Source organism: Nymphalis io, chromosome 19 (genome assembly GCF_905147045.1).
Source record: "Nymphalis io chromosome 19, ilAglIoxx1.1, whole genome shotgun sequence".
NCBI classification, from domain to species: domain Eukaryota; kingdom Metazoa; phylum Arthropoda; class Insecta; order Lepidoptera; family Nymphalidae; genus Nymphalis; species Nymphalis io.
The window spans coordinates 6,760,837-6,787,359 of record NC_065906.1 but is presented as its reverse complement, the minus strand read 5'-3'; the positions used below and the strand labels follow the sequence as shown (position 1 = coordinate 6,787,359).

The 26,523-nt window shown below is 35.7% G+C and overlaps 3 protein-coding genes across 5 annotated transcripts; 2 read left to right on the top strand and 1 right to left on the bottom strand.

Moving 5' to 3' along the window:
* The first annotated feature begins 383 nt into the window (after positions 1–383).
* LOC126775968 (anaphase-promoting complex subunit 2) lies at positions 384–2,854 on the top strand. The gene has a single exon (XM_050498206.1). The coding sequence runs from the start codon at positions 405–407 to the stop codon at positions 2,733–2,735; it is 2,331 nt and encodes a 776-aa protein (XP_050354163.1). The 5' UTR covers positions 384–404; the 3' UTR covers positions 2,736–2,854.
* Positions 2,855–25,637, bottom strand: LOC126775928 (probable Rho GTPase-activating protein CG5521). 3 transcript variants are annotated; one of them, XM_050498107.1, is made up of 34 exons: positions 25,399–25,637; positions 24,937–25,047; positions 24,416–24,433; positions 23,016–23,187; positions 22,366–22,940; positions 21,986–22,282; positions 21,686–21,870; positions 21,069–21,221; positions 20,253–20,434; positions 19,836–19,918; positions 19,599–19,750; positions 19,134–19,305; positions 18,676–18,810; positions 18,390–18,488; positions 18,211–18,312; positions 17,692–17,906; positions 13,083–13,186; positions 12,833–12,969; positions 12,490–12,644; positions 12,105–12,230; positions 11,856–12,023; positions 11,642–11,738; positions 11,320–11,501; positions 9,021–9,176; positions 8,516–8,741; positions 8,210–8,348; positions 8,017–8,125; positions 7,246–7,406; positions 6,994–7,170; positions 6,700–6,826; positions 6,350–6,505; positions 6,025–6,183; positions 5,678–5,948; positions 2,855–5,596 (listed from the first exon to the last, which is right to left on the bottom strand). In XM_050498107.1, the coding sequence occupies exons 1-34, from the start codon at positions 25,502–25,504 to the stop codon at positions 5,418–5,420; spliced, it is 5,586 nt and encodes a 1,861-aa protein (XP_050354064.1). In that variant the 5' UTR covers positions 25,505–25,637; the 3' UTR covers positions 2,855–5,417. The 3 variants fall into 3 exon arrangements, with proteins under 3 accessions (XP_050354064.1, XP_050354066.1, XP_050354065.1); XM_050498109.1 differs by having other exon boundaries at positions 21,087–21,221; XM_050498108.1 differs by lacking the exon at positions 24,416–24,433.
* Positions 9,545–10,863, top strand: LOC126776040 (endocuticle structural glycoprotein SgAbd-5-like). Its single transcript, XM_050498299.1, has 3 exons — positions 9,545–9,578; positions 9,933–10,045; positions 10,545–10,863. The coding sequence occupies exons 1-3, from the start codon at positions 9,567–9,569 to the stop codon at positions 10,735–10,737; spliced, it is 318 nt and encodes a 105-aa protein (XP_050354256.1). The 5' UTR covers positions 9,545–9,566; the 3' UTR covers positions 10,738–10,863.
* Positions 25,638–26,523: the final 886 nt, after the last annotated feature.

Sequence of the window (26,523 nt, the reverse complement as noted above, 5' to 3'; positions counted from 1 at the left end):
ATTTATTATTAATGTAATAATCATATGTGCTTCAAAATACATAACACACACAAAGATATGCATTGTCACAAAATTACATGCCGCTAGTTCATAGAATGCGACATAATTATCGATAATAATTGATTGTAGACGTCTTAAATAACGAAAGACGAAAAAAGATATTAGTATAATATAAGTATAAAAGTAAGAAAGTGGGAAAGACTATTTAGATATCAATGAAAAAAAAGAAAATTCTCACCGGTCAACACTGCCTCCGTCAACTGTCAATTGTTAGCAACTTCTAACATTGAATAATTCAAATCCCAAATAAAAATAAATATTGAATTGAAAATAAAAAATAAAACTTCTCTATTTATGTTGAAAACCTAGTGTTCTATTAAATAAAAAAGGACGATAAAGTAAAGATGTCAGATAAGAACGACGAGTTAAAAATTTATTGGAATAAAATTATTTATGCGTTTCCAATTCTTAACGACTCGCTGCTTACTGACTGTACTGCTCCAGAATACGAAGAAATACAGCAAATAATCGTTGGTTTGGAAGTTCAAATTACTATAAGAGATCTTATTTTTGTTTACATCGAAAAATATTTACGACAACATGTAGCTCCCGCTTTTTGGGCAAAATTTACTAAAGCTGAAGAAGAGGTCAAAGGATTTCAATTATTCAAGTCTGCAGTTAACGATCTCTATGAATCGGCCTCTAATTTTTTGCCTATTTTATCAAACCTTAAGATATTATGTAGTAGCTGCTGTGATAACAAGCCAATATTTGGTGAAAGAGATGTGACATCTGGATTTAAGCAGCTGCTAAGAGCTACTCTGCTCTCTCAACTTCCTTTAGACTTTCAGGTCATAATTAACCATTTTTATAAAATATCTTTTAATGTGTTTGATAATGAATATGAAAATTCAGACATGGGTGAAGATGTAATGTGTTCTGGATGTTGGAATGAATATTCAGATTGCAACTGTGCTTACATTGTTAAGGTCTTCCACGACACAAACCGGAAGCTTATGGAACTTCAACTCCTGGAGAGATTGACAGGACAAGTCTTAACTAATTTTATACAAATGAGAATTGAATCACATATTCAAAAACTTTGTACTGGTACATTTGATGTTTCACATATCGGCTTTTTAGAGAATTGGTTAGACACAACTGTCATGTCTTGGTTAACAAGGATATACTGCGCAGGTTCATCAAAACCACCATCGGATGATAAAAATATTTTAAATGCAATTTCAAAATTTAAGCAAAAGTTAAGTTATTATTTATATCATAGTTACACAAAACTTAGAATTGATCAGTTATTTAACATTATCATTGAATATCCAGATTCTCAACCTGCTGTAGATGATATCAAGTTATGTTTAGATAAAACAGATTTGCGTTCCACTTTGTGTAAAAAGTTACAAAATGCTCTTGAGACAAGATTGTTACATCCTGGTGTAAACACACCTGACATTTTAACAGCCTACATTTCAACCATAAGAGCTTTAAGGCACTTGGAGCCTTCAGGAGTAATTCTCGAAAGTGTTACAAAACCTGTTCGGAGTTATTTAAGAAACCGTGAAGATACTGTGCGTAGTGTTGTTAGTAGTCTGACAGAAGATGGTGCGGGAAGTGAACTAGCCGAAGAATTGGCAAAATTTGCTGCTGAAACTGATGATGAGAATGACAAGGAGGAGGCTTGGGATGAGTGGGTCCCAGACCCTGTAGATGCAGACCCCAAAATAAATTCTAATGATAGAAAAGCAAATGACATTATATCTATGCTTGTTAATGTTTATGGCAGCAAGGAATTATTTGTAAATGAGTATAGAACACTTCTAGCAGATAGATTACTAGCTCAAAGTGTTATTAATACAGAAAAGGAGATACGATACTTGGAACTGTTGAAACTTAGATTTGGGGAGTCACAGTTACATTTTTGTGAAGTGATGCTAAAAGATATTTCAGACTCAAAAAGGATCAATGCACTTATACAACAGGACAAAAACTTTGAGGGATTTAGTGATAATTTCTCTTCTAATGCTATGATTCTATCAGCACAATTTTGGCCACCGTTCAAAGATGAAAGTCTAGAATTGCCAGAGGAAATTAAACAACACTTCAATGCTTACACAAAATCATATGAAGCATTAAAAGGCAATAGAACTCTGAGTTGGAAGCCACATTTGGGAAATGTAAATATTGAAATTGAACTGGGTGAGAAAAAATTAGACTTAACTGTTTCACCATTTAACGCAACAGTAATTATGCATTTCCAAAACAAACCTGAATGGTCACTTGATGAATTGCATCAAGTTATGAAAGTACCTATTACTATTTTAAGAAGAAAAATAACATATTGGCAGTCAATGGGTATTGTTGCCGAAAAGAGTGCCGACTACTTTGTATTGGTTGATGGAACAGATGTAAACAAATCTAGTGTTGCTGTTAATCAAGTCCAAGAAATGATATGTGAGGATGAGGAAACTGAAAGTGTTATGGCATCTGCTCATGACCAGAGAGAAGATGAGCTACAAGTTTTCTGGACATATATAGTTGGCATGTTAACTAATTTAGATTCTTTGTCATTAGAACGTATTCATCAGATGTTGAAGATGTTTGCATCTCAAGCTCCTGGCACTGAATGCAGCCTTCAAGAACTAAGACAATTTCTAGATATAAAAGTACGTACCCATCAACTTGTTCTACAGGCTGGAATGTATAAATTACCAAGATCTTAAGTAAAAGGTGTGTAATATTGTATTGTTTTTAAGCAGAACTTTTTATTGTATAAAATTATCATTTATTATTATATAATAAGGTGTTATAATATTATTTACTAGAAAATAAATAAAATAAGAAAAGTTAATAAAACTTTATTTTTTTCTATGAATTTATATATAATTTTTTTTTATTTTAAAGTCTGTGGGTTAATATCTCGGATAATATATGGTGACAATCATCAAGGCCCAATTACTGTGGAGGAAATTAAGATATAAAAACAAATATAACAATATAATATTGCCAATGATTAAAAAAATTATGTTATTCAATTAATACTTAATGATGTAATGCATAATCTTGTCAGTCTTAACATCTATAAAATACTGTTAAAATGGATTATATAATAAGGAATACTTATAATAACACAATTTTATATACTGTTAAATTAATACAAGTAAAAAAAAATATATGGAATGCATAACAAATTTAAGAGCGAAATCCATACATAAAGTTAAATGCAAGCAGATCATAACAACATTTTCATTACTTAAACATTACTAATCTCAAATGTGCAATAAAAAATCATGGAAAGTTAACAGGTTCGTGTATAATTGTTATTATTTTGGAATGTTGGAACCAATTGTTTGATAGCACCAAATTGTTCAAATTTTATTGATATATTGATAAAAAAGAACATAAATAACAGATCCATCTACTTGTGTACCACCTTAACCTTTTTCCCCTAATAAAAATAAAATTTAATCAAATTAAAACAAACTCTTAATAAATATTCGATTACTGAGATATTCTACGAAACATAATATGCTTGCTTTAGGTCAACTTCCTAGCTTTTATAGCATCAAATTTCTGTCATTAGAAGGTTTGTATTAACTTTTTTTCGTTTTTTTTTATTAAACACTTAAGCCATTTATTAGCAAAGTTTTATGCACATAATCACTATGTATATCTTTTTATAGGATATAAACCTATATTTATTTTTTATGAACTTATTTTAATTAAATTTACATTCTACAAAAATCAGGGACTTGATAAAATGTACAAAATAATTTTCACAAAATAAAATCATTGGTACCTATTAAAAATTTTGTATATAAGAAGTAACTTCTTAGTACAATATGAATGTTGTTTTAGTTTGGGTGTTTATTAATATAATTATAATAAAATCATAGTTCTAAAATAACTTTCATGTGCATAATACGTAATCTAATATTAACAATAATCAGCATCCAAATGGCAGATTTGAGAATAACAACAGATGTAAAAAAGTACTACTTAAATTCTTTTGGTTATCCAAAAGTAAGCCGATATGTTAGAGCCATATTTTAACAAAAATATCTTTAAATTACAGTACATAAATAAATAGAATAGCCTACAACAGTTAAAGCTCTAAATATAGTTTACATATGTACAAACAAATTGGTGAAATGGTATTGTAAATTTTTTTAAGACAGAAATTAATGTTAACAATGTATAATACCATTAATAATTTCAAAGTAAAGTTTTATGTTCTTAATATATTGACAATTATAATAGTATGAAATTTGAAAATAAAATTATTTGGACGTTTTACGGTTTTCATCATTTTGGGTTTGTATTTTTTGATACAAACGGCTTAACCCAAAATTAAAGAACAATATTGACTGACGACAGCGAACATTTTCATTTAGAAACCCAACAAGTGTAAATACATATTGTGCTTGTACTACACCACATTATTTATTTGCAAGAACAAGTTTTATTGAAAGTAAAAAGCTTGTCGATACACATTTGCCAATATTAAACAATTATTTCATTATCGATACGGAATTTATGAAGGCATGCTTAACGCTAAAAAGCATACATTTCACAGCTTACGGTAAGGCAATCCAAGCAATTTTTGATAGGTATACAAAGAAATATTTTTTTTATAAAGGCTGCAAGAAAATCTTACCATTGAAAATTTAAATGCATTTCAATCTACAGTTAAATACCTTATATCTTAAAAATAAATTATTAAGTACATAAAATTTCATTAAGTCGATATATTTTAGTGCTAACAATCTCATCGTGGACGACATTTGTTACACTGACTATGTTACATTAATCAAATCCTTATATTTCCAAAAGTTAAGTAAACTATCAAATAATACGATTTAACTATGTATTATTATTAAATATATTATTATATTTTTATTTTAGCATAGTGGTTTAATTAATCTCTTCAATAAATACATTTACCAGTATTTCATTCATAAATCCTCATTTTTATTGTTTACAATGTTTAATAAAGCCTTCTTTCAATGCTTTCTTAAAAAAAAACATGTCTATTTGAGAAATTACAAATGTCATCAATAAATTATATCATTACTTTAAAACAAATTACAAGGCGAAAATAAAGCAAATAATACTTATATCCTTATAACCGATAAGAACAAAACGACTTATCATGAATCAAGCCAAAATGGAAAATAGTAATTTTGTTGTTAATAATTATCATCGTTACACATCATTAGTTTTTTTTAAATTTAAGCATAATAGTCATTTTAATGGCTCCCGTGTTCCAGTTACGTAAAGCGTTTACGATAATAAAAAAAGAAATTCCACGTCACCATGTAACGCTTCGCCGGCATTGCCGTGCACTTGAGTTTTCTTGTTTTTGTGTTTTAAGTAGTTTGCAGTATCCTCAGTCCGCGCATCGCTCACCGATTGTGCCGAGGCGCGGAAGTGGGTTGCGGGGTAGCGGCGGACTGAGGCGGTCGTTTAAACGGCCCGAGTCGTTTGGTAGGCCGCGGAGACACTGAGTGCGGCTCGCTGCAACTGCCCCACGAACTGGCGCCGTGGTCGATCAGCGCGTTAGCCAGACGAGCACTGGTTTGATCTGTACATTAGAACAGTATTAGGAAAGCGACTACATTTTGACGTTTTGTAGTCATACATTCGGTTCTGTAGTCCAACTCACCGGTGGAGTGGGAAGAGGCGAGCTGGGCGTGGTGTACGTGCGGCGGCACGGGCTCACGGATGCGCGTGACGAAGGTCTCGAAGGTGGTGGGCTGGGTGTGGTTGGTGACGAGCGCGTCGAGGTCGCGCGCGCGCTCGCTGCAAGCGTGCTGGTACAGCGGCATGGTTGCACGCACGGCCCGCCCGCCGGCGAAGGCCGCCCCACGCACCAGCGCCGCGCAGCAACTTACGCGGATGATGCACTCCTCCCACAGTGGCCCGAACACGGCCACCTATGATCAAGATGATGATATGAATTATTGATAAAACTCTTTCAAATTTTTGTTTATTGAGCAAACAAGTACGTACGTCCGGCTTCCTCGAGACGGTGCAGCGCAACAGGCCGCCGGGCAAAGGGTAGAGAACGATGAGCACGTCGCAGAATTGCGTGGGCAGCGTGTCGCGCTTGTACGGCCTCCAGTGCTCGCTCCACACTACGTGAACTTCGTCGTTGCCCAGGTGTCGCGTCTTTAAAAATTAATATTTACTAGTAATTTAATAAATATATAAGTGATGGCATATTACATACAATCTACTCAATGTAACCGACAAATAGAACAAAATCCTGCTCCAGTACTTTCTCAATGACAAACTATACAGTACGGGAAAGTTTGAAAGGTACAGTCGAGGCTACCTTGTTGAGGATGGCGTCGGGCGAGTCGGCCGGCATGCGCGTGGCCACGTGGAACAGCGCCTCGAGCGTGAGCGTGGCCACGTAGGGCGCGCTCACGCCGCCGCCGCCGCCGCCGCGCAGCCCGCCCGCGAAGCCCACGTGGCTCTCGAGCTCCACCTGACACAGACACGTCGTTCGTTAGAATTAACTATATAAAATATCGTAATGTTTATTTTATTCTTTTTAAATTAGGTACCTTTCATAGGAGCTTATTCAATTTCGAGGCAATGAGTACTTTATTATTTATAAGATTATTACGTAATACTAGACATATACATTAAGATAATATCTATCTAAAATTTTCAATATACCTCCCAGGCAAGGGCAGCTAAAAAAGCCTCATAAGCCGAACTGCCGCAACGGTTGGAAAGTATTTCGTTTCGAGTTTCCTGCCCTTTGCCCACGTAAATCACCGCTACTTTGTGGGTTTCTCTGCACCTGTGGAATGGAAATTAATAATAAGAGTAATTTAAGAACTGTACCATACAATATATCGGATAAGTGGTGTTACTTTATGCGATACAAATATTTAACAATAATATATGAATGTATAAATTTGTATAGTCGGCCAGCTGCAACTAAGCCGAGCGAGAATATGGTCTCACCTCTGCTGGTCGAGGTTGCGCAGCTCGCGCAGCAGCCTGTCGGAACGCCGCAGCAGCTGCGCGTGCGCGCGTCGCGCGGCGCTCAGCGTGCCGAGCTGCGCCACGAGCACGCGGCTCTGCTCGAACGGACCCGCCGCCTCGCGACCGTTCCACTCGCTCGGCTCCCACTCGTCATCACTACGAGTAAAGGAACAATAATAAGCGGGCGAGCTATAGATTACGGGGTGGTAAATAGGATAGTCGCGGCAGCACCTGTCCTTGTGCGCGAGGTAGTGCCGCTCGGCGTTGCGGTGCGCCACGAGCGCGCACACGAGCTCGTCCTCGGCGCCCGGCGCCAGCGGGGACGCGCCCGCCTCGTCCAGGCGCCGCCCGCACGACACCTCGGGCGACGTGTGCCCGATGTACGCCAGCACCTGCCGCGCGACCACAGCTTTTTTTATTGAATAGGTAGGCGGACGAGCATATGGGCCACCTGATGGTAAGTGGTCACCAACGCCCATAGAAATTGCCATTGTAAGAAATGTTAACCATAGCTTAAATCACCAATACGCCACCAACCTTGGAAACTAAGATGTTATGTCCCTTGTGTACAGACAGGATTATTGTGTAATCACAGGATTACACTGGCTCACTCACCCTTCAAACCGGAACACAACAATACCAAGTACTGCTGTTTTGCGGTAGAATACTCATCAGAATGAGTGGGTGGTTCCTACCCAGACGAGCATGCACAAAGCTCTACTACCAGTAAAAAAGCTTATAGCGAAGCGTCTCTCGTAGCTCACCCGAACATTGTGACTATTTTTGACCTCGACTCATAGTATCAATTATGTCGCTTTTTTCGTCACGTTACAATTAAATACCTGTTAATATGTCTCCAACAACAAGGCATAGTTTACTAGCAGATTCTGGTTGTAGTTTCCATGGTTTACCTATAAATTCTTAAACACCTTGTTCTGTCATCGGTGTTGTCAGACACGAAAAAAAGAAATAGTATATATTATAAATGGATTCAAATCTTACGTGATCCAGTTGATGCTTGTCTGGTGGAGAATTTTTGTAATCAGGCAACAAATCTGCTGGTAAAGGCGGTGGTAGAGAAGATAAAGTAGTGTCTCTCGGACTGTCGATTCTGTGCAAATACATTATTCTATAAAAACATTTTTTATTTTGTTATGGATTAATAATTATCTTTTTCTTATCGATATTTGCTTACGTGGTGGGTAGTGGCAGCGGTTCGGGTGGTTCCGACGAGCCGATTGAGGGGTCATAGTAAAGCGCCGAGGCGTCCCAGCAAGCCTTGCCGCAGATATCACGCAAAAGGACTCGCACTTGACGATCCGATGTCATTAACCCTATTTGACGTTAAAGTGATGAAACTAAGTCAGCACAGTCATTTAGAGAAAAATCTATAAAAGACACTGGTAACATTTGTAACCATTACAGAAATAGATTAACTTTAAGTCAAAATATTTGAGAATGACTCGTACGGTAAATCACGTTCAGCAACGTCGTGTCGTACCTGGCGTGGTGCCGCCGCAGGGCGGGTGTATGGCGGGCAGCTCCACGAAGCTGGCGAGAGTGGTGTCCCCGAGGCGCAGCAGCTGCACGTGCGGCGCGCCCAGCACGGCCGCGCTCAACTCCGAGCCCAGCGCTGGGCTGTCGTGCTGCTCGCACACGCTGGACGATGTCTGACAGCCGCTCCATAGCGGCCAGTGGCCCAGGTACAGAACCAGCTGGGAGCATATCTGAACCGAACGTAACCGTTAGTCAATTTGTTACACGGGACGAAATGATAACATATGAGTTTAATTTAAATATAGTCCCGATATGAGCTTCCGAGGCACGGAAGTAAAAAACCGACAACTTCCTTAATATGCAAGTGAGATATTCTTGATAGAAAACCTAATCATTTAATAAATTATTTTGACTGAATTGAAAAAGATTGAAATTGGAGCGAATATTTGTGGAACTTGGAATAGTTTATCATCTAGATTAATAGTTTTCAGGGGACAGTTATTATTTACCGTTTGCGCCCAAAGTTTAACGTCGATGGTCGAAGCTGGTGTAGTTTTCGGACCTAAGTTGTCTAATTGAATGTTGGGATCAAAATCTTCGTCGACTGGCAGGGACAGACCTTCAATATCAGATCCATTCGTTCCTTTCATTACTGCGTATAAAACCTGAAAAGCATTCAAGATTTTAATGTCATCCATAAATACATTTTTATGTTTGGATGTCATCCCATGAAACATCCCAGATTCGATTTAAGTAGTTTTATACCAAATTTCGAGGTATAAGATAAAAATACACTTAAAAAAAAAGAGAAATTGTGTCAAGGTTTTTCATACAGATTCATAATAATTTCACACAAGTTTACGCAATTCGGTGTTGGACATTTTCGAGGGACATTCACATCTTAATTAGCACCATATTATGAATAGCTAGAACCGAATATGTGGTCATCGATCAGAGTTTGCATTTAAAATGCCGCTTCGCTCAACTTTCAGCACAGTTCGTCAGCTCACTTCAGCAGTAACAGCTATCAATTCAATCTCATCCCAACTTCAAACATGCAAAAAATCGTAAGTGTTATTTTCTTTAATGGTTTATTTTATTTAAATTTTATTGTACATAAGAAATTATTATAGAAAATTATGGCTAATTAGCCATTTTTCCAGACAACCAACCCGAAAGAATGTCGAAAAGGTAATTAAAATAGAAATGGGGATTTTACTATACTTACTTAATTTAATATTACTTTCGCGTTTAAGATAATGTAATTCGTAACAATTGAAATATTGAACCCATTTTATTTATAACATCCAACATTTACTAGTTCTAATAATTGGAAACGTCTCAAGAGAAAGTGTGAAATTTCACAACGTATGTTTTACCGTAATTGCTAAACAGTTATGTATACGATATGTTTATTGCAGGTACTCTTCGCTTTCGCACTGGTGGCTATTGCCGCAGCGGCTCCCCAAGACCCCAACCAGGCTTACATACTCAAACAAGACTCTGAAGTTAACCCCGATGGCTACCACTTCGAGTGAGTAAAAAAGAAAAAGCACTAGTAATCAAAGAAAAAATTCTCATCCATTTTCGATAGAGTAGAATAATGTTGACCATTTCAAACACTGGATGCCGACCGACCAATAAGAGCCGCCTAAGAAAAAGTTTAGTGTCTAACTATTAATATCAACCATGACGGCGGAAAGCAACCCAATAACAAAAAACTTCAAAAAAGAGGGTTAGCGTAAGGCCGGTCATCTATGCTATTAAATGTGGAAATGTTTTTTTTTGTAGTAATTAATATACATAAAACTTATACAAAAAATGTAGCGCGTTTCGGCTTTAGTATATTAATATATAGTAGCTGGGCTTTCGCAGTTTCAGACGCTTTAAATGTTGACTATTAACGTGACAATCGTAAATTACATATTCTTGTATATTTATTAAACACATTACGCCGACTAAAAAAAAGGAATAAGAGTTGTGTGATAATAATTTTAAATATTATCAATAGTAAAGAAATGTAATTTTATCAGGTTCGAGACCAGTGATGGTATTTCTCGTCAGGAGCAAGGAACTCTGAAGCAGATCACCGAGGATCACCAGGGTATCGAAGTACAAGGAACCTACAAGTACACCGCCCCCGATGGTTTGGTCTACACCGTCACATACACCGCTAACGAAAACGGTTTCCAGCCCCAGGAACACGTTGAACAGCCAGGACAATAAGCAGTCACTAGTTAATATATTTTTAGCTTTTATGCGCATTCACCAACGGCCGCGCTCCAAACATCATAGTATTATAAGCGTCTAATGTTATCAGGACGTTTGTTTGGCGCCTATTATTTAATAGAAGGTTTTAATAGATTGATTTCGATAAGTCACTTTTAAAGTCATCTGTTGGATATGAGAATATTAACTAGGATTCGTTTTTGTAATCTTTTTTATAAGTATATTTTTGTATGTTTGTAAATGATTTTGAATAAAATTTTTGGTTTTTAAAATGGTACTTATTTTTTTAAACATATGTCAACAATTGCACTAGTACTTTAAAAACATAAGCAAATTAAAAAAAAACATTTATGTGTTGTAATTTTTTATAAATAGCATCACTTGTCGGTTTAATATTGATTAAAAAAAATTAAATTATATTTTTGTATCTTTAACTATAAAAGAAAATCTAATATAAAATATAAAGTTAAAAGTTTACAAGGTATATGTCATCTTAGATCTCTTGGTTGATGTCATGAAAGAAAGCTATGCTCTACCGTCTTCAGGTTGTCTAATTTTGTCTGTTTTCTAGAATGTCACCTTGAATATGATGAGCAGTAGCGTCTGGTCTCCGTCGGGCTGCAGCAGCGTGGCGGGCCCGCAGCGGCCGGCGAACTCCGCCAGGCACAGCAGCAGCGACCCCGCCAGCGGCTTCACGGAGTCTCGTCCGCTGCTACTCGATATTTGAGCGAGGCACGCGCAGATCCATTTTATTATTTTCTCTGTTTAATTACACGAATCGATTAGGTCGCGATACGACGAGAAGTGAAAATGTATGTATAAACAAATCGTGATGAGATTTCCAACGTTAGCTTAATTTATATTGGGTAACTGTATATAATATTAAGAAAGTTCAAATTACCAACGAGGCCGGGATACATTTCCACGATACGGTCGGTGTAGTCTGCCAACACGAGGACGGCGTCGCTGACGACTTTCGCTATTGTCTTATTTTTCATCTGTAACAAATTTGGTCATATTTGTATAAATGATCGGTTGCTCTTCCCGGGCGTGGCACGGCTAATTTTATAAAACAGAGATGTAATGCCGCATTCAGCCGTCGGGCTGCGACTCACCATCAGCATCTGCAGCAGGCAGGTGACGTAGGAGGGCAGGCGCGCGCAGGCGAGTCGCGCGGCGAGCACGTGCGCGCAGTGCGCCGCCAGCGCGCACGCGCCCGCGCAGCGCGCCGCGCCCGCGCCCTCGCGCCGGCACACGCGCACCACGATGTTCAGCACGTGCTCCTGCACACACGGGCCGTTACAGGGGTCCTGCGCACTGCTCGGTATACCGACTTATTGACACAGTTATGTACACATTTTTACCTTTAAATCTGGACAAGACACCGTGTTATATTGATGAGGATATGGTTGTAGCATTGGCGCGTTCATTAGCCCGTCGGGCAGCGCGAGAAGGGACCCTAGGAACGTCACGGCGGCTGTTCGAGGACACTGAAACAAAAATTATAATGCTTAAAAGTACATACTGGAAAAGCTGAATTAGCATAATTAGCTTAAACCATTAATGGCTCGGTGAAGGTTACCTCGGGTGTGGCCGAGTGATCTCTCTCCTTTCCACACATTTCTAAAGATACTCGTAACAACTAACCCGGATCGAATTAAATATTATGTCTAAATGAATATCTGCTCCCAGTGGCACAAGCCAGTATACAGTTATATATAGGTCATATATCAGACGGCAACAACTCACGGAGGGTCCCATGTCGGAAGAGTTGAGCACGACAGTGGAGGCATGAACAAAATCGAGCAGCAGCAGCGAGTGTCCTTCTAGCGCCAGGGACAGGTATCGAGACGCGGCGTGCTCCACCAATACGTCCACCACCGAGCGGTCCTCGCCAGTAAGACCTGTGCACAAAGGTAATATTATTTATTTATTGTTATGTGTTTATATTTATTTATTTATTTTATTTCATTTTTTCATGAAAGTTTAATAGTAATTGCATTAAAAATGTGTCTAGTGCAAAGTAAATAAAAAAGTTTAATCCGATGTAAATCGTGTAGTAGTTATTGCAATATTAAAAATATAGATATACCATGATGCAGTGCCCGTAAGTAGAGATTTAGATGAGCGAGGTGCGGCCGACCACTACAGGAGGACGGCGCGCCCGGCCCCTGCGCCTGCGCAGCTGTAGACTCGCACAGTAGCCGCAGTGCCACCAACTTGCCCGCTCTGGTATACGTTTATTTTTTATCATTTTAAAATAGAATTAGCGTAAAGGGCCTTCAGGTTATAGTTTTATATTGAGTTATATTTTATTAAGCTTTAATAAATACAAAAATCACCTGTGCGATGACGGTAGCGCCTCTGCTTCCAAACACCATCCAGCCACAAGGTTGAAGGGGACGTGGATTTCTGTATTGCCATTGAGAGTTTGGTTTGCGCTTATCTGTGAAAAAGATTTTAACATATATATCACACCAAGATATAAAGTTTGATTGATGTCAAATTGAAACAATATTTTCAACTTCTGCAAAGAGCATAAAAACAACAATTAAACATAATGTTTTATCTCTTGAAATCCTGGAAACACCCAGTGTTAGCTATAAGCACTGACAGCGGCAATGTAATCGCAACGCGTCCAATTTCCTTCTCTCTTAAGATAAATTAGGTCCTATTTGTACTATTTAAAATCCATAAATAAAATAAAAATATGGCAGGTGGTGTTTCATTAAAATCCACCCAGTAATCCTTTTGCGTATATATCAATGCTATTTATCTTTGTGTTTCGACCTGCTTATCGTTACTAAAAAAAATTTCTCCCTTTTCTGGTGTGTATCGACGCTATTTGAGCACAAAATATTCTGCCAATGTCATGATTATTCGGTTTCAAATTTTGAGTCGTTTAATGATATTGAGTGAAAACTATTTTATTCTACAGATCCATCCTATATTCCACTATTAATAAAAGAAATTTTAAGTTTGCTATATGTATCGATAAAGTTTTGTTTACCGACACTAAATATCTGTAAATATTGAGTAAATTTTTTTTTTTATAGAATAGGAAGGTGGACGAGTATATGGGCCACCTGATGGTAAGTGGTCACCAAACGCCCTTAGACATTGGCATTGTAAGAAATGTCAACCATCGCTTATAGCCAATGCGCCACCAACCTTGGGACTAAGATTTTATGTCCCTTGTGCCTGTAATTACACTAGCTCACTCACCCTTCAAACCGGAACACAACAATATCAAGTATTGCTGTTTTGCGGTAGAATATCTGATGAGTGGGTGGTATCTACCCAGACGAGCTTGCACAAAGCCCTACCACCAGTAACCAATTTAATAACAACTATTGTTACGCGACGTCTTCACTGTTTAAGATTTTATTAGTTTACGTATTTACTAAAAATACTTTCCCCGGCACTATTATTATTGGCATCGATTATTATTTTTCTACATTCTTGATCCATAACAAACGACGACTTAGAGATTGGAAACACTATTATTATTATTTCAACAACACAATAAAAAAGTATTAAAGTAAATGTGTTTTTTTTTTAAAACTACCTTCAAAATAAAAAAAAATCATATTATAATGAGCTTATTTTAAAGTACCTCTCTTTTTTGACGCCTTCTTAAAAGCCTTCTTTTTCCTGCTCCTCTTTCGCATTGGCAATCCTTGAAATGTTTCGAATTCGACAACAGTTCGTACAATTTGAATAACACCATACACAAACGCGAACAGTTTTGAATGACGCGTAGTTTTAAAGAACAATAGAATGTTAGGATTTAAAAACAAAACATGATAAAATCGTGATAAATATTCAAAATATTAAATTTCAACATGTGCCGAAGAGAGTCAGATATCGTATGATAAGTCTGTCACTGGCATATTTGCGATAACCATTAACAGATGCCGTATGAAGCGATTTTACTACGTGGGTTTTCACGTAACGGGTTTAATAGTACACTCAATATTGATACTGCAATTAACAGTTGCATTTAAATTGATGTCTTTGTATTTATAGGAACAGGCGTGAATACTTTTGATTGAATGAGGCTTTATATAAGATTTTATTTAGCTGTTAGTATATACGGATCAAATATTGCAACTGTAATAAAAAAATAGTGCTGGTGTCAATACAATGTAGTATTACTCGTTCCAGAGCATGGATGAAATAAAACCTTTTTTTTAAATGTTTTCGTCGTCTTGATGAATTATTTTTTTTATTAAACTTGCCATCTGTCCTGTTTTCGCACGGGTTGAATTAGGCTATACATAAAAAATTTATATCGTAATATTATATATATGTATAAGTCTAATGGTTTACGTGTTTTTTTTCCGACATCTTCAACAATCATCGCCATATTTCAAACAATTCACACAATACTTTAATGTACTATACACCTAAAGCTACCTCATGAGTCACTCCGTCTATTGGTGACCGTATGTAAATCCGTTCGATAGCTTTTGAGTTTATCGCGGTCATACAGACATACAGACATACTCGATAGGGTCTTTGTTTTATAATATCTAGTGATATTCATTCGACAAATAGCTTTGACTGCAATAATATGATTTAATCAATAAATTTTATCTTTTCTGTTGATTTTATGTAAGAGGTTTTTTTAAACACACGCTTTAACATATGGTCGTATGGTCCAAACTTATTATATTAAAATAAATAAAAGATAAAACTAATAAATGACCTACTTACATAAATATAATTTTATGTAAAATGTAGATAATAATTAAATTTAAGCTAGAAATCATTATAATTAGCTTTATACAAAATATAGAAACAAATTGGCATTGCATATTGGGTAGAAACTTGTATCATACATATACTTTTGTCATTTCTATGCATTTTGATGTTTTCTAGTAGTTCACTGAAAATATAAAAGAGTCTCATATTTGAATTAATCAAAGTAGTGTAACAAATGCATAACAAAATTAATAATGTATGACGGATTGATTTGGTTGAAGGTCGCTTTTGACGTTTGTTCGGGTTCACGCATGCTTGTTAAATATTTTATTATTATTATACAGTCGTCAACGCTTATTTTTTTCCTCCTCAAAAAATGGTGTCGGAACCTTAACTAGTAATTGGTTCCAAATAATGTAATTACAAAATATATATATATTTTCCTTTAATATATACATTACTTTATTTGAAATATAAAAAACTTAAGTATTCGCTTGCTATTTTCAGCAGCTGCTAGAAGATTACTGTGAAATTTACTACTGGATGCCATACATCTAAATGCAGTCAGACAAATTATAAGAATATATTATACCGCTAAATAAAATGATCGGTTTAATTAAAACGGTCACGAACTTTTCGTGTGAGTCCATTTAAGAGGTTTAAATTGATTATTTTCAATCATGGTTTATTCTTAGGAGTTACTAAGACGTCGAATGTGCTTAATTAATTTATTACTTGTTGCAACTCCTAAATCAGAGTTCTAAATTCAAATATGTAGAGCTATTTAGTTCATGTTTACCACTATACGCAAATTTATATTTTTACATGGAAATATTTGTTTTCTTTTTTCAACCTTAAAGTTTCAAAACGTTAATGTTTAAATTAAATTATCCAAAGATTTATGTCGTAAATCGTTCTTTTAGGCTATAAGGGTAAATTAATTAATTTCGATCACACAATTATAATTTAAATAATAAAAGTTCGATCATCAGTTGCCACAGATAACGTATCATTTCGTAGTTACAAAAAAAAAACATATATTTAATCGAAAAAAAGTAAAAAAAAATCGACAGACGTCTTCATTTATTACTTATTAGTCGAGTCATGAAAGTTATTTCGTAGTTTTTTCAGGGTTTATGTATTTATATAACGGGTTCACTATGAATTTGCATATAAAATTTCACATATAATTTACATCGGCATACTTTTACTTATTTTAATAATCGTTACGCATTATATTTATTCTGCAAAAAATGTTTAACAATGCAGTTCAAGAAATAACTAAAACAATTTTCAAATGTAAAATAATAATGTTCGCGGCTTAGGGGCGTCCCAAGGGCCGCACGCCGCCGCACCTTAACCTACCACAAATCAATAATATAACTTTATGCGACTTAAAAAATTATAGCTATGTCTATCTAAATACCAGCATATGTATCATCTGAGAAAAAAAATTTAAGAATAGATTGCGCTCATATCACTTTATGCTGCTCTCGACATATTTTTATCGGGGTAAACCTTTTTAGTTTTTTTTTTTCTATTTCAATGTTCCTCACGGAATATTACTTGATCTTCACCAATGTCGAGCGTCATCCTTGACGTCGTCCAACACATTATGATTACATTTAATCAAGATTATATGTAATCGTTAATTTTGATTGCAGTAATATTTAATCAATATCACAAATATATATAACAAGCCCATATGGTCCAGTGGTAAGAACGCGTGAATCTTAACCGATGATCGTGGGTTCAAACCCAGACAAGCACCACTGAATTTTCATGTACTTAATTTGTGATTATTATTCATCTCGTGCTTTACGATGAAGGGAAACATCGTGGGGAAACTTGCATGTGTCTTATTTCCTAATCTCAAAAAAGGGAAAGAAAGGCAGTGGGACATTCACAGGCTGTTTTGGTTACAGTTACAAATATATATAATTTAAACATAATATATAAATTTAGTAGTAGTTAATTAGATAAATCAATCGCCGCGTACGTACATTCACGGCCTTAGTAATAATTAATAATTCAGGAGAAGTAATAAAGATTGCGATTACAGATTAATAATTATTAATCACCGAATACGATTACTTTCTTGATTACTACGTTCATCTGTAATCTTGATTTATGATTACACATTTTGAGCGTAATCTTTTATCAATAATTTAAATACATTTTGTCCATGTCTGGTTATATGTCAAATAATATTAATGCAAATCAAGTAGCCGATGGCGTTCTCACCTTGACGAGCGTCGCGTTGAGATGCACGAGGTAGTTAAAGAGGTGGTGGTGCGCGTGTGGGTCGCGCAGCGCGTTGGGGTCGCCCAGCGCGGCAAGCATGCGGCGCCACAGCACGCACGCCACGTCCGGCAGCCAGCCGCGCGCCGCGCCGCCCAGCACCACGCCCACTCCCACGCCCGCGCCCACGCCCACACCCGCGTCCGTCTCGGACCATTCTGGCACGAGTTTGTATGGCGTTTGTGAATAATAAAAGTATAATTTAATAAAATGAAATATTTTTGGAGTGCACAAAGAACCTTAAGTCCTTGTGATTTTGTTGATTCTGCGAATTTAATGGACGATGATCAGGTACTGAAGAATAAATATTTTTTAATACCTCTTCTTCGAGATAACATTTACATTGATATCGTAATATGTTTTAGGGTGAGTATAAATATTTATTTATCGGAATTGTTATTCAATTTAAGATTTTTTTTCTTTTAATCTAAAATAATTAAAAATATTTATATCCATACATACCAACGTTGCCACCATCCGAAGCGAGATCTATTTGCAAGGGAGAATCCTTAATTGAGCTACTTTCAACACCACTAGACGGAGCTGGTGACGGCGATCGTGATCCTAAAATAAATTGTTTTCATTTAAAAAACATGTTACTTAATGTTAACGTGAATTTAAATAAATTGTTGATACATTACCACTGGCTGAGTCCCTTTCCTCCTGCTGTGACGACTGTCTTAGTGAGTCAAGCGAATACCATCTTCTTGGTTTGTTGCTAGTTGGTTCTTTGGTTTCTTCTGTGAAATAAAAAAAAAATGAATTGTATTGAAAGTTTCAGTATCTGCTAAAAACTATTGAACGCTTGCTGTCGAACACTGTTACACTATATACGCCTATGTATAATTTTATACAATTAAACACCATTAAATATATAGTTAAATGAAATTACTCTGACTTTAAAAGTATCCTTATAGTATATATCACCTGCAGGTTGCTGAGTTTGCGTATGCGCATTCGCATTTCTAGATAAATGCGGGTCGCTGCGGCAGCGCGCCAGAGGTCGCCGGGAGCCCGCTTCCTTTCGTGGATGCGATTCGTGGCTTGTCCGCGGCGATTTACCTATTAGAAGAAAAGTAAATAAAATTATGTTTATGCCAATTAAATGGAGCAAACGTTTCAATGATAAATCGTTTTATGGACAAACATGAGTCTTTTTACAGGGAGGAATGGCTGTGGAGGGGCCATGTAGTCATCAATTATTTTGAGTGACGCAGTGTATTTACAGTCACAAGGGACATAACGTCGGAGATGCTACGGTCGGCAACTCATCGGCGGTGGACAGATACTGGCATGAAAACAAATAGAACTGTCTATTTGTTTTCATGCAGTGTATATTATATTCTAAAAATAAATAAAAATAGAAGTGTGAACCGAGCGCGTACCCGGCGTCCTGGCGCCGACGCGCGCGGGGCGGCGCAGCGGCGCGGGGCGCGGCGCGGGCGCGGGCGGCAGGCGGCGGCCCCGCCCGCGCCCCTCGCCCGCCGCGCTCGCCTCCGACAGCTCCAGCGAGTACACGTGCCGCGCCAGCACGCGCGTCAACGTCTCCATTGTTTTCTGCAGTGCGTCGTTAATCGTGACATGCAAATCATTTATTTTTTATTGAACGTCTTCGCTTCGTTTAGTCGGAAGCTTAAAGCGAGAAGTAATATTAACACAGTTATTGGTTCAAATTAAATTTGACGAATTTTCATTTTTTAAATGGTATAGTTATATATTGGTATTATTTAATAAAATAAATTATATTGTAACGAAGATGACAAACCGAGGCCAAGACAATTAATTATAATTATTGATATTGAATATAATATAGAAAAACAAATGTTACAAGGTAAATGAGCTAATCTTACCGCCCATTCCTTTATCAGATCTTCCCAGTGGGTGAGACGAGTCAGCAATTCCATAAAGTTTTGCCAAAGTTCTTGTTTGACAGCGACATTTAAATTAGCCTTGATCCACGTGACGATTAACGTTTGAAACAAAGCTGGAGCAAGGAAGCCTCCTGCAAATGAATTAGTTTGTAAATTCACAATAATTTATATAAATCAAGAAATTAATATTATATTTATAAGTGTAGGGGAAGTTACCTAAAGTATCTTGTTTCCTTTTCGGTGGCACCTTTGTCAGGACCAGAGATGTTATTTGTAATAATACGAGCAACAGCTGTTCCCTGTAAATAGAATATCTATAGAGAAACGCTTTGATCATAACCTTAACCCACATTTAAAACATTTATGTAAACAATTTTGGTATACATAGATAAGGTGTCCACTATTTAATAAATAAAAAAAGTATGTATATGTACATACATACACACAAATATACATTTACTTATTGTAACGAATGAAAGAACGAGACACCAGAAGTAATTTAGTAAAAAATTACTTTATCAAATAATTGAAAAACGGCATCTCAAAAAAAAATGACATAAAATATTAACTAATATGGCCTTAATTTTTTTGTATGTAGTTATTATCGGCTAAGTAAAAGATGGTGATTCGCACCAGGAGCCGGCGTCCATGGCGACGTGCATAACCATGTATCGGTAGATGTTGAGTACGCGCTTGCAGGTGTCGGTTTGCTCGTCCAGCAGCTGCGGCGGGCCGAGGCCGCCCGGCGGCGCCACTGGGCTGGCGCTCGCCACGAACACGTTCGCCGCCTGCGTCATGAACACCTGCAGCACGTTCTGTGGACCACACGTATAGACGTATTAAGTATGACATACTATTACTAATCGGTATCATAAGATATAATCATTTTAATCTCGCGTTAAAGAAACTTTATTTCTCATTAAGAATAATCTGTGGTGTTTAATATAATTTTGGTGTGATTATGTAGAGGGCCTTATACCTAACAATTTTTAATAAATATTATATACTTTGTGAATCTATAAATAGCGAATTATTCTTTAAAAGTAATAAAACTTATTTTAACCAATTTAATTACTCGTAGTTACACAATTAATTGCGAAATTTAATGTTTTAAAATAGTTTTGTGTGAATATATTTTTGATTGGCAGACTAAATGGGCTAGTAAATACAATCGGTGGATTAAAACCGAAAATAGCACAACCTTACTCAATTTGTGCATGGTGCTAAATAAAAACGTCACAACGAAAACTGCATGTGTTCGAAGATATTCTGCCACATGCGTATGCAGTAGACCGGAGTGAAGCTGTATTGCGTAATACTCAAAACCATCTCGTTAATAGCAGAGGGGGGGGGGGGGTTTACCCAGTAGTGGGATATTTACAGGCTAGTGTTAGCTATAGTGAAAGAGATCAGGGACACAATAAGGATATGATTGTTATTAGGCAACACCTGCACGCCCGCCCGCACCATGATATTGTCTCGTCCGATGGCGCCGAGGTAGGAGTCGTTGCGCAGGCGGCGCGGCGGCGCGAGCGGCTCGCTGGCGTGGCTCAGCGCGTGCTCGTATATGCTCTCCATTAGGAATGGCGGTATCTCTGCCACCTGGCGGGGAAAGTTGTAAATTAACATACTACATTAAGGACAAGACCAACCGCGTATCTTACAAAAGATCATTCGCTTCTAAGCAAGTAGTCACAATGTGTAAAATGAGTACGAATTAATAAAACGTCGACTAATGTAACAACGAACGACGAATGTAATAACTAAACTGATTTAACATTGTCCTCATGTAAGTGACGTTGGTCTTTATGGGAATAAATATTCTTTAAACGTAAAAGATTTGGCACTTTTACGGCAAGCGGTTCCAGCTATGCTTAGGTATGTTATTGTTGATAGGTTGATTGCTAACCACCAGAGAAGTGTTAAATATTTAAAAAAAAATTTATATATTTCTTAATGGTAACTTACGATATTCACGGCTTGAAATGGATATTTCAAATAATAAAAAAATATGCATTAATGTCGTTTGTTTAACAAAGTTTTAAAATTGGTTGATTTTCACTTACATTCATCTGTATCCAATCCTTGTAAAGTGCAATGACGCGGCGTATAGCGGCGGCGTGAGAGAACGGTAGCAGGAAAGCCTGCCGTAACACTTCTATAGTGAAATCAACGTGCTCGCGCGACCAACAGCAGAGCACGTCACGCACCACTTGCTCTGAGCTGAGCTCTTCGTAGTTGCCTGAACCTGCTGTTTATTTATTAAAAATTAAATATAAAATATATTTTAAGAAAATTAAAAATATGTTTATGAATGATATTTTGAGAATTAGTACTAACAGTTAGTATTAGTAGTAACAGTTTACCTGATTCTAAGCTTTGATGTGGCGTAATTGACGTGGAATCATGAGAAGATGCCCTACTGGAATCTGATGGATGTCCGACAGTGAAAGATGTTTCTTCTTCGTGGTGGAGTGAGGTTGCAGGCGTTGGCGTTCCCGAATGTGGTAGTTGGGAGCCAGTGCTAGTCATAGAGGAAGGTTGTCCGCCTTCACTGCCGCCTGTCTTCTTCATGAAATGCGCGTAGCTTGCTACCCATTTAATGAGCGTCACCCGACATAGCACGTAATCATCTTCCAGTATGTTGTGCTGTACTGGGAGCTCTGAAACACATTTGTTTTATGAACTGAACTCTCTTATTAGTCTGGAGAAAATCAAGTATTATTTAAGAATGTCAAATACAGACCTAGATTGGGTTTATATAGTGAGTTTTTGTGATTAAATTGGGGACATATTATTGGCAGATAGTAGATTTTAAATTTTTCTAAAAGAAATGCAAAGCTTCTCATTGATTTTGCATGAGATCTGTCTTTCCATTGTATTTTTGTCACTGACGTAGCCATTCCGTCAAGAAGTATTTCAAAAAAATACTTTGTTTCATTATCAACTAATCTTTCATTGGCACTTGCTGGTAGTAATGGTTGAATGTCAACACTTTGGACCGGGTTGAGGGCATTCGTGTCATGAAAAATAGATGCGGAAACATTTGCTAGTTTACCCATTATACCCACGGGAGTCTGTTCGACTACAACTTTTTTTGTTGTATCTGAAGTGGCATTAAAGTTTGGATGTTGCATAATGTCCTCCATTTTGAATTCTCCTATATCATTAGATACATTTGCATCCTGGGATTTCGTTTTAAACGGGGAACCTATAGGTGGTAAACAAGAATCCGGCAATCCTGGGACGAGAGATGCAAAAATTCGGTTCACTTCAGGAGGCGCATTATCACCAAGAGCTTGGTACCACAAGAGAAAATATCTGAAAATATAATGACATATGTAATTAATTTATTAGTAGGTGAGGTAAGGTAGTATGTATTTTTTTAAACAATACCTTATAGCCTCTGCTCTTAGTTTTTGAGAATTTCCACTGTGAAGTAATTTTGAAAAAATTCTTGTCAAGGAATGCAATTGCCATCTTTTTCCAATAAGTTCTGGTAAAAGGCATAGTACTTTCTCCAATAGTGACAAAGCACCTTCCAACTCCTCCCTGCCAGCTTTGTGAACTAAAATATATATATGATGTACAGACTCCTTGAAATTAAATCTCACGTACATGATATTGGTTAGAGGATAAGTATCCAAAGCATATAGTGAAATTAATTGAGTTTAATGCAATTTTATTAAGCATTTACCGATGCAAAATGAACTTATATACCCAGTACATGCAATTTTTCACTACACAGAGTACAGCATGCCTAAACATTTTTTTATATTGTGTATAATCTAAGCATATTGTGACTATTATGAATGAGGAACTAAGATGTAAAGTAATATGATAACAAAAATCTCAGTATACCGGAGATACATAAAAAGATTTTGATACATGTAAATGTAACATGATTGAATAAATCCATTACATAATTCCTATGTTTATACTACTCAAAGTGCAAGAGATGATCGATTTCAAGCACCGATAAGCTGTGATAGTGCAAGATAAGGATACTGTTTAAAAGTCATACATAGAATAGATGGATTTTTTAAAAATTTCATATTGTAATCGAAAATTATAAATTAATACATTTAAGGGAGTGCTTTTATGTTGACATAATCATTTTTGTGTTATTGGGATCCTTCAAATAGAATTTCACCATTTGGTTGCTATTAGAATGACAGGAACAGATAATATTGCATATGGCAGTAAAATCAGTTATTGAAAAAAAAAATTGGTAAAATTTGTACATTAACGTATATTTATCTAATAAAAATTATTATTATTAAAACATAAAGGTGCTATTTTATGCTTAAAAGAACCCAGAGATGATAAGAAATAATCCAAGAAGTAAAAGTTCAGTTAAAGATTATTCATTTCATTTTAATCCTTATACGCACTTTTCAATTGTCATGTTACAGTATTAAATGAAATGTAACCACCGGTTTTCTTGATTCTGCCAAAAAAAGTTGACAAGAAACTTAAGTTTTTCAGGGATTATTATATTTTTCAAAGGTAGCAGTTGTTATGTTTAACTTTAATAGTGAAAATCTTGATTTATTTGTTAATAATATATTTAAAATTATTTATTATAAAAATTATCTTTTATAATATTTTTGGCTCTTTGATTTGACATGTCCCAATAATGGTTTAATGGATTATGATACTATCAGCTTTAATTTATTTAATAAAATGAGATTAATGGATGAATTCTACTATTTTAAATAAGAAACCGTAACCCAAACTAGTGTCTTTAAACGCTGTGCTGTTTTTTACATGATATTGCAACACCCATAACTCACCTAGGTGAAACGGAAGTTCTGTATGGTAGAAAAAGAAAAAGATAAATAAGTCAATGTGCTAACTAATATGCAGTTTGTACAATAATTCATTTCATACAAAATTTACAATATTCCTTATATCATTTATGCAAATATTTATGATACTTGCCAAGTCAAAGATGTAATAGTCATAGTCATTAGACAATTTAACATTCACAAACAATAAAATATAATAAAATGTTATGCATTGCTAGTCCGCTAATAACTATTTAACTTTGGTTTTAGAACTAACTACACATACTAAAGAAATAAATATATCTTAATCACAAATATTTTATACAAATTTATAATAATATAAGAAAATAATTACTAATTTAGTACTAAAAATTTACAATTCTAGTAGTGACTTTGCTTTACTTACTAAATAATTTTTCATGAATAAAAGCATACAGCTTTTTTGATATCACAATATATACATTACTTAGACTGTTTTTTATCCTAAAAATTTTATACACAATTTTGAATACAGAAAAAATACATACCTCTTTGTCTGAGGTTATTTTCAGCAAGTATGAAGTTGTCATATAAAATAAAATAAACATGGCTAAAATTATTTTCGAAATAATTTTTGGCTTCATCTGTATCGAAATGTTCTGAAAAAGTAAGAAACAATAAATATAAGTACATACATAAACGTCAAGAACTATTAAGAAAACATTGTGCTAAAGATAACTGTTTATGTGAAATTAATTTAGAGCATTTAGAATAATGGAAGTACGTTTTGTAAGTAAAACACGCATCTAGTATTGAACCCATTAAGAAAGTGTACGTATTTAAAGATAAGCACAAATACACCAAGAAACATCAATTACAGTTAGTCTCGACTAATTAGCATGTTGTACGCGATATAGCTTTAATTTTACTTAGCTAACAGTTCTTTAGTTCACAATTGTTTTCAATTTATGAATGTGAATTACTCTAAACTTAAAGTCGAATTCACTTACCTAGAACAATTTTTAAATGTTTTAGTCTAGTCGTCGAATCCTTTTTCGAATCCTGTATTTTAACTGTAGATTTCTTAACATCCTGATGTGACTTTTTGGTGAACATTTCGCCGGTGTTAATACAAGCTTATGATCTAGTTGTTTTCATTATTTTAAGGAAAAATCTAATAATTTCACATTGTTTTTTTGCAAAGTTTTCTCTGCACATATCTTTCATCTGTGCGTTGAGTTTTCACTTCACAAAAGTCATCTCTTCTAAAGTGACAAGTTGACGTAAGCTATGTTTTTTTCTTTGTTGGCAAAGATTTCATAGTGCAGGTTTTAAAATTAAACTGATAATAATTTTTATTTATAATGTAGTTAATGCAAATAAAATGGTAATACAAAAAAATACATGTATTAAATACAAACTAATACAATAGGTATATCACAATCGTATGCTATCGAAAACTTTTTTAAGATAAAATGAATCAAATATCCAGTGGCACAAGTAAAGCCTTACTAACGGGAGTATTAACTACATAAGCTCAATGATAAAAGGTATATTTCTTTCTCTTTCTTTGCATAAGAAATGATCAAAACAATTGGTAGCTAATCAAAAAGATTTATCTTTTTTTTAAAATATTTTTTCTTGCAACATTAGCCAATGTTAAGGTATATAGTTAGTTGGAGGACCAAGGCACAATTTATTTTATCAAACTTCTATCTATTACCTAAATATATTGAGATCACAACACAAATAAAAGTTTCTTAATAAATGTATATCATGCTAAATAAATGCACAGTAGGTAATATATATATTTTAATAGAATAGGAAGGCGGACGAGCATAGATATTGGAATTGTAAGAAATGTTAACCATCGCTTACATCACCAATGCGCCACCACCTTGGAAACTAAGATGTTATGTCCCTTGTGCCTGTAACTACACTGGCTCACTCATCCTTCAAGCCGGAACACAACAATACCAAGGTCCTGCTGTTTTGCGGTAGAATATCTGATGAGTGGGTGGTACCTACACAGACGAGCTTGCACAAAGCTCTACCACCAGTAGATATGTCGATATTCTGAATTATATCCTTAAGATAAGAAGTGAAAAGCCATGCGTAAATACTCTAATTTCTTA

Coding starts and splice junctions, on each gene's coding strand:
- LOC126775968 (XM_050498206.1), top strand. CDS start 405: ATGTCAGATAAGAACGACGAGTTAAAAATTTATTGGAATAAAATTATT.
- LOC126776040 (XM_050498299.1), top strand. Junction 10,046..10,544: donor CCCGATGGCTACCACTTCGA/GTGAGTAAAAAA, acceptor TAATTTTATCAG/GTTCGAGACCAGTGATGGTA.
- LOC126775928 (XM_050498107.1), bottom strand. CDS start 25,504: ATGTTCACCAAAAAGTCACATCAGGATGTTAAGAAATCTACAGTTAAA. Junction 11,502..11,641: donor AATGTATCCCGGCCTCGTTG/GTAATTTGAACT, acceptor GTAATTAAACAG/AGAAAATAATAAAATGGATC. Junction 6,184..6,349: donor CCGACGCCATCCTCAACAAG/GTAGCCTCGACT, acceptor TAATTTTTAAAG/ACGCGACACCTGGGCAACGA.